Source organism: Aythya fuligula, chromosome 7 (assembly GCF_009819795.1).
Source record: "Aythya fuligula isolate bAytFul2 chromosome 7, bAytFul2.pri, whole genome shotgun sequence".
Lineage (NCBI taxonomy): Eukaryota > Metazoa > Chordata > Aves > Anseriformes > Anatidae > Aythya > Aythya fuligula.
In genome coordinates, this window is record NC_045565.1 from 9,248,281 (window position 1) to 9,260,335 (window position 12,055).

The following is a 12,055-nucleotide window of genomic DNA, read 5'->3' on the forward strand; positions in this document are numbered from 1 at the left end:
TACTTTGATATTTTCTGATTAGCAGAACTAAAGCATCTAGCTATCCTCTGATGAAATCTGGTCTAGTCGAGCAGCTGGAATCTGTTGTCTTCTTGATTTTGCTTTCATCTAGGCTGCGAGAAACTACCAAAAGTTCTCAAAATATACATTTATTTTTGTTTATTCTTCAGGAAAAGCCCATTAGACTGTGTCTCGGTGTAACTAAATCCTGACTACAACTGAAAAGTCAGTGATGTGGTAAGGGGACCTGTTAGGGCATTTGAGGACTTACATATTGTATTCTTGTTGCATTATTAAATAAACATTGAAATAAAAGAGAAGGTAGGTCAATTTAATGAATAACAGCAAGTGGCAGAGGAAATGGATGGCTTGGTTTCTGTTGTCAAAGTTTGTTATCTTCCATAATTTAAATTTCCGTATTAGAACAAACATCATTCATTGACTGTACCTGGCAACTCATCATCTATGTTTTGGAGGCACTGAGAAGTAAGGGCGCCTGAAAGATCCTTAGGCTAAAGCTCTGGGGAGGATGTTTGTATTGCTGATACATTTAATTAGATAAATGGAGAGGAGGTAAAATCTCCATTGCTGTAATTTTACCCATTCTGTAAGTGGCAGTTTCATCCCAACCTTATAACATAACTAAGAAACACATAAAATTAAAATACATGGGGTATTAGGTGATCTTCAGTTCTTAGCAGTTCTGATTTCCATAGATAATTTTTATTTAAAAAAAAAAAAAAAAAATTAATAAATGCCATGCTTTCCAAATTCAGAGCTCCTAAGGTAAACATCGTCCATGTTAACTGCTGCAGACACATTCAAACTAGCAGAGAATGAACTTGGGGAGAATAATTTGATTCAACTTTATTTTGCCAAGTTTGAAATGAACCTGAATGGCTATTTGTTAGTTGAGACAGAAGTAATGTTATTTCACTCCGGATCTTGTAAACTTTTTGGGAAGGGAAAAAGAAATCAACGATTTATCTTCCTCAGAGTTGTTTCTGCTTAAGTTGTGATTTTGTAAATACACTCTGGGAGAAAGTTATTGTAAGTCACCAAACATAAATTCCTAGAAGAAAAAGGATCATTCTTTTAGTTGGACTGGTGTTGCACTGCACCAGCAAAGTAATAAGTGCAGGAAGAGGGAGAGAGTACTTATTTTCCTTAAGAACTACACAGAATGCTGTTAGTATTCAAGGCAGCAAGTACACCTCTCTCTTCAGAGACATTCACCAACACAAGACTGACAACTATCATTTGAGACCCTAAATCACACCTGTGCAGGTATGGCAGATCCGACTACTTCCGTCCACCACAGGTACATAAAAGCCTGTAGAAATACTCTATACTAGGTGCGCTTCTTCCCTGGCAGATGTTAATTTTCAAATTACTGCTATAGACATTCAAAGCTGTTCACCACACAAAACTATTTTCTCCTGTAACTAACTACCCTGTAGAGGAGTTAACTTCACACACTGTAGTTTTTTAAAAGTCCTAAAAATGCTTTTGACATAAAAGATATAAAATAAAAGGTCACTTCACATTTTCTATTTTAATCTTTCAGAGCGATATGAGAATCAAAGGGCTTGGTCCTTTTGAAAAAGTTTGTTGCCTTGCACTTGAGCATTCTGTGTCGGTGCTTAGGAAAGGTTTATAGGGCATGTTGAAGGTAGCCTATTCTGAATGGGCTACAGGCAGTAGTTGCAGCTGGAAAAAAGATTTACAGGGACCTGTCTGTGGGAGAAGGTAGCATGTAAATGAAGGTATGGTGAGGAACAGGTTTCTTAACAGTATTCAGACATTTTTTTTTGGGTAGGGTCTTTGGCCTAGGGGAACAGGCAGCAGTGGAGTGCTGCAGTGGGGCACTAGTAGCAGGCCAGGAGGAGTGACATTTGTTTTGGAGTACAGAAACTCCTGACCAGATATAAAAACAGGAATTGTGAAAGCCAGATTTACGTCTTCTTGGGCTAAGGCACGTATCTGAGTAACAGAAAAACGGAGGTAGACAACAGTAATTTTAACTGTTAGAAAGTAATCAAGGTAATACTCAGTGCAGGAAGTGAAAGACTTCTCCGAGGGTGGTTTGGAAGGGAATGAACCATTGGAAAAGAGGTCTCAAAATCCAGAATAAAAAGTCTTCAGTCCTGAAAAGAGCTGTATGGGGATGTTGAAATAAGGTATGTTAAAGTAAATATACTTGAAAATCAAGGTTCCCTGCTTGTCCCTTTATTATTTCTATTAGCGGTTATCACTGTAGAAATGAAGAATTCTTTGACACATAGGCAAGAAGCTGTCTCCTCCACATCACTGCCTGACAGTGTTTAGACCGATGGTTCACATGAAATGAGTTCAATTGCATTTCCAAAATAGCAAAAAAAACTGCCTTAAAAAAGGTTCATGATAGGGCTGTCCTTGAACATCAAGGGAAGTTTTTCTTACCTCTCTCTGGGTCAAGGTTAAGGCATGGCACTGTTAGCTAAAGAATCTGCATGTGCAAGTTCAGTGTCTTAGTATAAGCCATGAATTCCTTTGCACATTATTGCTGATCTGACTAGCTTCCACTAATTTTCAAGCATGTATTTCTTCTTTTAAAAAGATGTGAGGAAGGTTTAAGAAAATCCTGAGTTCTGCAGCATGATAGAAATTTGTCTATGTTCCACAGGTAACATTCGTTTTCTCCTTACTATCTTGAGCTCATCCATGTTATGGATGATACAGGTTCTGCAACCATATGTATGGCATCAGCAGTGCTGTAGAACTCTTATTAGAAATAAGAGGTTGACTGATTTGCATTTTCACCCATTTCCTTCTCTAACGTCAAACTCGCAACAATTTTGATTTAGGATGAGTTGAGGTCAGATATTTTGCACAGATGAGGCATAGCTGGGAGGAGGGCATAACTAAGGCTGGAAGTATTCAAATAGCAAGAATATGCGTGAATCCACAGACTTGAGACTAAGTCATCAACAGTCAGTGAGTTCTTGCAGCTGTTCAGGGGGACATAATACAGGTGAGGATTCACCTCGGTGCAGTTCAACATGTTTGAGCTGAAGCTTGAAGGCTAAACACGTATCTTTAATGCTTGCCCCTTTGTGTAAAGGTATTAACACAGCCTCTTTAATTTTAATAATATAACTACAGTACCAAACGCACTTACTTCAAAGTCCCATTAAGGATCTCATAATGCTTAGGACTTGTTTCATGGCAAAATTGGAAACCTGTGTGGCTAAGAGAAAATAGATGAAGAGATGATTGACTTCTTCAGCAAAGCATAAAGTGGAAGAAGAGGCTGAGCCAAAAGCTGTTTATTGGGTGTCTTTGAGAGGAGTCAATGTCATTGTGCCTCTATTTTCTTTCCTGTGGAAAGCTTAAGGTAACACTTAGCTTCTTCTTGGGCATGCTGGGAGGTCAAGTTCATTACTATTACCAGAGAGTTTTAAAATTGTTCCCCCAAAAGTGCAAAAAGGTGGAGTAGTTTATGAAAGGCCGTATGGTCATAGGAACAGACAAATAGAACTTGGTCTGTCAAATGAAGACCCCCCAAAAAAAGGTAAAGTATCTGTCTATATAGATTTGTTTCTCATTTTTCCTATATGTAAGAAGGAGCATTTACCTTTCTTAGAAATTAAATATTTATAAAGAAAAGAATAAAATATTGCACAGTGGAAATTGAGCTGATTCACAGCTTCTTTGTAATCCCACAAGTTTGAAACTCCTCTGCATTTGCTAGTTTTAAGCTTAGTCACTGACATTACACTGGGGAATCAACACCCAGTTGTCCCCACGTAGTGTAAGGGTTTGCTGCAAGATCACAGCATCCTGCTTCAGGGAAAGAAGCCCATTGCTCAATGTCAGAGCCTCCTCTTCTGGTCGGCTGAAGAGTAGCATCAGACTGGCACAAGTGGAAATGTTAGCTTGCTTTTCCAGCTACAGAGGCTGAGACGGAATGGGACCAGAGAGCTGGGCAGCAAGAGAGAGTGGTTGTTACTGTTGCTGATTTTCATGAGGCGTCGTGCCACTGGCTACACTGCTGCTTAGTATTAGAAATGTGACCTTCACTTTTCAGAAACCCTTTTGCTGCATTGATCCGTTTTACAACTGAACTGAAATGGGGAAAAAACAAAACAAAACAAAAAATCATCCCAGGAATAAACTAAATAAACTGAATGAGAGATACTTTGTAAATCACCACAAGAAAGAGCTAAATGAGCTGATTATTGGGCAGTAATTCTTCTGCAGAAACTAAACAGCAGCTTTCTGTTGCACTCCTTTCTCCCCAGATAAAGGGAAAACACCTATGTTGAAACTACCATGAGTATTAATGCAAAATGGAGAGTGCTGACCTGACACTGCTGGGCTCCTAGGAGTTCTATTATTGGGCTACTAGTGTGCTAGTACTCCAGCTGGAAATTGTTTGAGGAGTAAAACCAAAGCTTGTCCACGTCATAAAGCCTGGCAAAATCATCAACCATCATTACTTATGGCTGACCTATAATTTTCCCTTTGCTTACTGTTAATGTCCAATAACACAAAATTACAAAAATTCATTTTGATTGAGGAAATGTCGGGCTTTTCTCTCATTAGCAGTTGACACTGATACTGTATAATTAGTAGTCTTTGCATATCCCTTTATTACATGGTTTAGAAAGGAAACCCACAGTAAATTTAGATAAAAGAGTTTTCAAGGTTACCAACTAATATAGCTCTGTTATATACTTTTCCATCTTCATTGCCTCCATATTGTTTTGTTTTGCTTTTAATGTTTATTTTTTCCCCTTTGCTAGCAAGTAAAATTAATTTGCACAAGTGGTGACTTAATTTATGAACACATCCTTGTGCATGTGCCCCTTTTTAAAAACATTTTTAGAGAGAATCTGTGCTTTCTTCTTATTTATTGATACTTGGAAACTTGCTGTAGGCCACTTAAGGTTGGTTGGTTGACCTTTTCAACATCAGGGTATAATGGCTGAAGTACGTAATTCAAATTTATTTATTTATTTAAAGCAGAATAGTCTGAAAAACACTTATATGATTATTTATTTCAAAAGCCTTGGGCAGCTATTATTGCCAGCTAAAATCTCTTCCTGTTTATTACCATGAAAAAATGTTCTCAGTTCATTTTATCTGACTTACATGTTTGATTCAAAATGTCTTAAATGTATTAATGCTATGATTAATTTTATCCTCCTTTAATTTTGTTGGGCGGGCTTGGGTTTTTTGTTTGTTTGTTTGCTTTTTGCAATGAATTATAATTAGTCAAGTCATATTATCTTGATTTTTCCCCTAAACTCCCTAAACCCCTAATCTTAAATATGTAATATAGAAAAATTCCCAAGGAGAATATAAAATATTTATCTTTGTAGTGATCCTTAAAATGAAAATCAGTAAATGATGTTAATGGTAACCAATAGTAGCAGAAGCAGAAAATCAGAGGCCAAATTATTCTCGGGCCTGTGATTCTTGTAAGGCTGGGGGAAGTGCATGTAGGATGTTAAATATGGCAATCAAAGCAGTGCCAGGCACAGTGTCCCTGCACGCCTACACCTGCTGGTGTTCTGGCTTTCACTGAAAGCAGGTTGTGAGCTCCATCCCTTCTGCAGAGCAGTGTCCCCTGTTCCTGTCCCCCAGACTGGACTGCAGCCTACTGGCAGCGTTACTGGTGGGCCTCTTAACTGGGAGCGGGCAGGTATCTGGGTACCAGCTGCAGCTGCAGTGTGTCTAGGTCCAGAGGGAGAGGGGAAAGTGATCCTCCTTCTTTAGCAAGACACATGTAGCCTGAATCAGGCTGAAGCCAGGATGTTAAGTTTCTGAGAAAAACTATAAATCAATATTGTGGGCTCCAGAGAGATCTATAAGTTGCCAGGCATTCAAATAGTTTGTTGGGTACTTCAGCTGTAGATTGATTTTTTTTTTCTCTTATTTAAACATGCAAAATTTTTGCACCATACCGTAGATTAGGCAGTTTCATAATTGATTATGCTAATTATTCACATTGTGTGAAGCAACCTCCCAAAAAAAGAATTGCCAAAATATTTTCAAAGACGTTGCATGTAGAAAGCCCGAAGTGCTGAACAGACATGCTTAAAGATTAATATAGTGCGTGTATGGAAACAAATTTGCTCAAATAAAAAAAAAAAGACCACGGAGTTAGGTATTATCAGGACAAAGGCTGACAAGCAGAATAGTTTAAAAAACAAAAAAATGAGTTTGTTTTTTTTTCCATATCCAACCATAACGAATGTTCTCAGATTCTAATTTATCTTGGATTTAAAATAAATAAATAAATAAAAATAACAAAATCAATAGGAAAGGTGTAAAATGACTACCTGAAAGAGAAGTTTGTATCTTCTTTGATGAAATTGTCTATACTGCAGGTAGGCAGCCTTCTAAAAAGTACAGAACTGCAGTCACACACTGCCAGTAGATGGAAGAAAAAAAGGTGATTTAACCCAAAGGGTACTCACTGCTTCCTGTGAAGTGCTAAGTGCCCTCCAGTCCCAGTGACTTAGATAGTGCTACTCCAGAACAAGCTTGAACTGAAGGGCAGAAGCAGAGATAGGATGTTTTAGCCAACATGAGCACAGAATTTTTACATGTAACTTCCTCAAAACTGAGAGAATGAGCTGTATTTATTAACTGATGTTCAGCTTTTGTTTGTTTGTTTGTTTTTTGACAATTGCTCTTTCCTATATTGTGTTGCTAGAAAAGCAGTATTTTTCTTTTTTGATAGTACCTTTTACTTTAGTTTCACTAAGTTGCATTAATAGCAAATCATTTATGAAAATGAAGCATGATACTGCCTTTTTCCAGGATGAGTTCTTGTAAGTATGGTTTTAATTTGAGCCCCAGCACAGCACAGCACCATACTTCTATGGGTATAGTTATTGTCAGGAGAGCTGTGACTTTGACTAAAACAATGCATCCTGCTGCCCTAGTTAGAAATACTATCTGGGACATAGCTGTGGGATCATACAACCTTCATTTATATACTCATGCACACATTCCTTCAAGTGGGAATTATGCAGAAATTATCAGAATAGGCTATTTCTGTCAATTGAGCAGATACCTGTTCTTGAGTCCAGTTGGTCTATTTGCTAACCGTGCTGCATGGCCTAATTAGCATGAATGAGAGCCTGTGAAAGCAATGCAATGTGTGGGCTTCAATAACTTTAAGTGTACTTATGAAAAATAGAATAATTGTATTTTTATAATAACAAGATGTATTTTTATAATAACGATAATAACTATTCTTGTGTCTGTATGTTATTTCAAATAATTCTGACCTCAAGACATCTTCGAAGATTCCTTAATTATCCTAGAACTTAATGGACAGTGTTGTCTTTGTATGCAGTTATTGCTATGAGGATGACTAGTAGTAAATGCTTTTTTAATTATAAGCTTTCATTTGTTAATTTGAACTAAAAAGCAATAAAAATGCCTGAGTATGTTTTGCTACCTTTATTTTGAAACAGTGAGCTTCTTCATTTAAAATCTTTCCTGAAAGGTTGAATGCTTTGGCCCTTAATCTGTTTATTGCGAGTTTATTGATATGTTTAAAAAGCAATAATTGCAGGTGTGTTATTTTTTTGCATGTGTTCTATGATAGCTCTTTTCTTTTTTTCTCTTCTTGGCCTGCATGTTTGCTACTACAGGAACCTGCTTGGGAAATCAATGACAACAGAACAACCTTCAGTCCTCTAACTAACACGGCGACTGGGCCTATGGGTAGTGTTTTAGCAACCAATGGAACATTTTCAGGCTACCTCAACAAGCAAGAGATCAGCTTTTCAAATAGCTCTTCCTACTTAAAGACTACCACAGTTAGATCTTCCATGTCCTCTCAGTCTGTGACTCCTGACATTTCACCTGCAAAGAGTAATCTAGGTTCAAAACTAAGCCCTGCCTTGGCTGATGGCAATAGTCCCGTACACCAGCTGAGCCCTGCAAGGCAGTATAACAACCCTATTGGCCTTTACTCAGCAGAGACTCTAAGGGAAATGGCTGAGATGCATAAATTAAGTCTCAGACGAAGGGCTTCAGAAGGTGGACTTCCTAGAGGGTAGGTAACATGGTAAAATATTTAATATTTAAATAAGTTCATGATAATATTCAAGTATGATTTTGCTAAAAAATGAATGTACTAGTACCTACCCTATTGCACATTTGTCTTGTATTTGTCGTTAAGGTCTGGAATAATCTTTAAATTGCATAGTACCCCCCACAATATATACGCAGTACAGTTGCAGAATAACTCTTGGTCTTTGGTATCTGAATTGTAATATGGATTGGCAATAATCACCAGAGCATGAGGAAGAACACTATGACTGAAGTAACTGTAATCACCTCAGAGTTTTGGCATTTTCTATTTTAAACTAATGCATGCAGTCTTATAGAGCCTAGTATCCATACCAGCCATTATAGAAGCTGCTATAAAAGAGAAATTGCTTTGACCAGCATCTGACATCCTACTGTACTGCAGTGTCTATTAATTTCTTAATGTATTGGCTTTCCTATGCAAAATGAGTCAAAATCTCAATTCGCTGAATCCTCTGGTTTTAACATCATCTGTCTCATATCTGATCTCAGAGCTTTGTTCTTAACTTGTATGTTAAGAAGGTATAATCTCCAGATGCTGCCTTGGATCTCACACTGTCAAGGTTTTCAGTGTGTTAGCGTATTGCAGTCTGTTTTATAGGTAAGTGTGTAAAGTAAGCAACTTGGGCTACAGTACATGAGAAAGATCAATGTTAAACAAGTTTTCCCACTTTTTCTGCCTTGATATATTAATGTGCAAGCAAATCTCAAATTTGTTTATTTGTGTTTGTTTAAAAATGGAGAGACGTTTCTTCTTGTGAATATGGGAAAATGTGTCATTTCAACACTAGGGACTTGTGTTTCCTCATGGTTACATGAGGAAAAAAATCAGACAGTCCATTCAAGGTGTGATAATAAATGCACATTTTCAAGTACTTTATATCTGATTGCAGAAGCTCTTTCTAAGAGTAAAACTAAGGGTTTTAAATTGTTGCAAAGGATATTTAATTCCTATAAAAAATCATATACACATGCTTTAGATGATTCATGCAGTTTAGATAATTCATCACAACTCTCTTGAGCAGTCAGCATTTCCAATCTTAATTAACTTATCTGAAGAAATCCTATACTCTTTTCTCATACTGAATAATTTAGAAAGGCCTTTCATGTTTAAAGAAAAATAACTTAAAGTAATAAGCAAGATCAGCAAAATAAACCTCAAAATGCTCCTTTCCTCATTTACGTTTTTTTTTCAGGACAACTAATTCTTGTCTTACTTCAATATACAAAGTTTCCTGAGAGTATATCTCACTGTCTTTCTCCCACTATCTTCACATATGTTCTTAACATCTGCAAGGGTGAGTGTGAAGGGGCTGTATTTTGGATGGCTCAGCATTCTGAGTATTTCTCTATTACTACAATTACAACACAGCTGCATTTACCACTCACTGGAGTCAATGTGAACCACATTTTTTATGCCAGAGAGCGTTGCAATGGGGCTACATAATAATATAATGGCTGTGACTATTGGGGTAGAAAAGTGTAGCTGCAGAAAACATTTCACTTTCTTTACTTTGCTGCTTTTCCACACTTTGTCTCCTTTTTATGTGTGCATTCACAGCCAAATATAATTAAAGTTCTCTGTTAGTGCCCACCCGTGGCGATACACTGAATAACAAAGGAAGGTTCTACCTTGGAACAACCATGTGAGATTTTTTTCTGAGTTTGCGCAATATTTGAGTCAATTCGCTGACTAACTGCCTGTAATGTCCGTAGCAGCGATAAACAGTCCGTATTTTAAACAGGAATAATGAACAAAGAAGAAAATATATGAAAAATTATCTAAATGTTCTGTTAAATCAGCCTTTATCCTGCAGCTCAGGAGCAAACTGAAAAGATGGAAGAGCCAAGAGCTACTAAGTACCTGTGTCTTCTCAAGTAATTCCTCTGAGCTTTAGAGCACTCTGATTCTCTGTTTACATGCAAAAAAAAAAAAAAAAAAATTTCATTCCCACTCCCACTGGAGTGTTGTCCATGAAGTGAGAGGCATCTTTCTTACTGCTTTGCAGATAGTAACATGGAATGTGCAGCTGTCTTGGAACTTTGTATCATCCATGATAGTCTTGATCTCATATATGAAGAAGCACACAGGGAAAGCACTGTAAGACCCACAAAATCAGCTTTGGACTTTGTTGTTTTGGATGAGACAAAGATTATTAAATTATGGAGCTTCAAAACTTGAAGTTATTAATCATTTGTGAACATCCACTTACCAGTATAGTAAAATCTCCAAGAAAATTCAGGTTTGGGGGTAGATCTAAATATGTATTTTGTATTTCAGTTTGGTGTTGTTTTCACCAAATCTTTTAAGCTTAATTGTGTGAATTGCTGTCAGAGGCTTAGCTAAACCCTTTGGAAAATCCCGTCATTAAACTAATATTAATTTTGAGACTATTTCCTTGACCTTTGAAGAATAACAAAGCACGTGTTTCCCTGATACACTCTTACATAAAGATTTTATCATCCTGAGCCAGGGTGGAAAAGACAGAGGTGGCTTGTTAAAAGTGTGGAACTTTATGTGCTGAAAGCTCTGGAAAGGGGAGTGTTAAAAAATATGAAGAGTGACTCATAGCTTCTAACATGTGGTTCTTTTTCATTCCAGCGTAAGTTATTTTTCACGTTGTAGGTCAAGGGCAGTAAATACCTGCCCCGTGTGTATGTGCCAGGTGGCTTGGGTTACTGGCTTCTTACTGTGTGACCTCTGTGAGCAGTAAGTTGTGTGTTTCATACATGTCCGTATTTAGACTTAAGCCAAAATAGTGTGTGGCTCTGAACTGGAGAGGTTTTTCTCATTGCACACTGAACATAAAGAGAAGGAAAGCTGTGCTCATTTTGAAGGAAATGATTAACGACTTCACGTCTAAAAGAATCTTTCCTGAGATATGGGGCTGTTGAGCTGTTCCTAGTGTGTGGATGTAATGGTTTTTTTTATCTATAGACATATTTTTACGTGCATATAAGTGGTTCCTGTCATTATGGCCTGTCTTAAGGACCCTACAGTTCTGCCTTTGAAGTGTACCTGTACGTGCAAGGCAGAGACCTGGATTAGAGGATTAAAGCAGCCATCAGAGTCCACTTCAGAAAATGATACTGTTACACCATGTTTCATTGTAAATGAGTGTCCAGCTGTCCTGTAGGTACCTAAAATGGATATAGGATCATTGAGGTGCTTACAGGCTGCAGTTTGTTCCTAATATAGCTCTGCTGGTTCCTGTAACAGACTGATATATTTGGTTTAACATAGGGTTTATAAAGTTAGAAGAATATTCCTGAATCTGAGAGGCTGTAGAACAGTAATTGTAGAGGGTGATCTGTGATCGCTTTTCCATCGAAATGCAGAAGTGCAAATCCTTTACTGCAGCTTTGTCTCATTAGAGTATTTTTCACTCATGAAAAATGCAACAGGATGAGCCAATTGTAAAAGGACTGTGTGTGTGTATATATATAAAGGCAGTATATCAAAGGTTCCCCAAGACAAAAGCAGAAAGAGCCAAATCCAGTTTGAATGCCACTCTAATATTGCTGTTCAGTGGTTTGTATCAATCCCAGATCCACTCCAGATCCAGCAATGTTACAGCAGCAAGTTGGAAGGTTCAGTGCCCGGTTCTGTCAACAGCATTCTGTGCAGCTAAATAGGAAGAAATGTTTATTAACTGATGCTGGACTCTCTTCCTTTTTATTTTGTTCAACCTATGATAAATTACTCTTCATCCAAGAATAAGAGCAAAAAATTAGTTATCTAAGTTTTGAAGAAACTAAGGGAAAAAATATTGCAGCCTGTTAAAGCTATTTTTCCATCTAAAAGAAAGAGTTACTTGCCAATAATATAATACTACCTTCTGAGCGTGCTATCTTCATTGCTTCAAGCTTTGGCCTGCATAAGGTCTACATTTTGAGCCTGGTATTGTGTTCCTTAGGAATGACCATGCAAATCAGAGTCTCTTCTTATTTATGGAGT

General features: G+C 37.4%; 1 protein-coding gene across 6 annotated transcripts in view; it reads left to right on the plus strand.

The window, feature by feature from the left end:
- Positions 1-12,055, plus strand: part of LDB3 (LIM domain binding 3) — a 120,246-nt gene that overhangs the window by 50,473 nt on the left and 57,718 nt on the right. For 4 of the 6 annotated variants that reach the window (XM_032191386.1, XM_032191388.1, XM_032191389.1 and 1 more), the window contains exon 5: positions 7,656-8,062. The exons of the other annotated variants lie outside the window; for them this stretch is intronic. In XM_032191386.1, the coding sequence (XP_032047277.1) occupies positions 7,656-8,062 (407 nt within the window). The remainder of the gene's footprint in view (positions 1-7,655; positions 8,063-12,055) is intronic. 6 annotated transcript variants of the gene reach the window in all.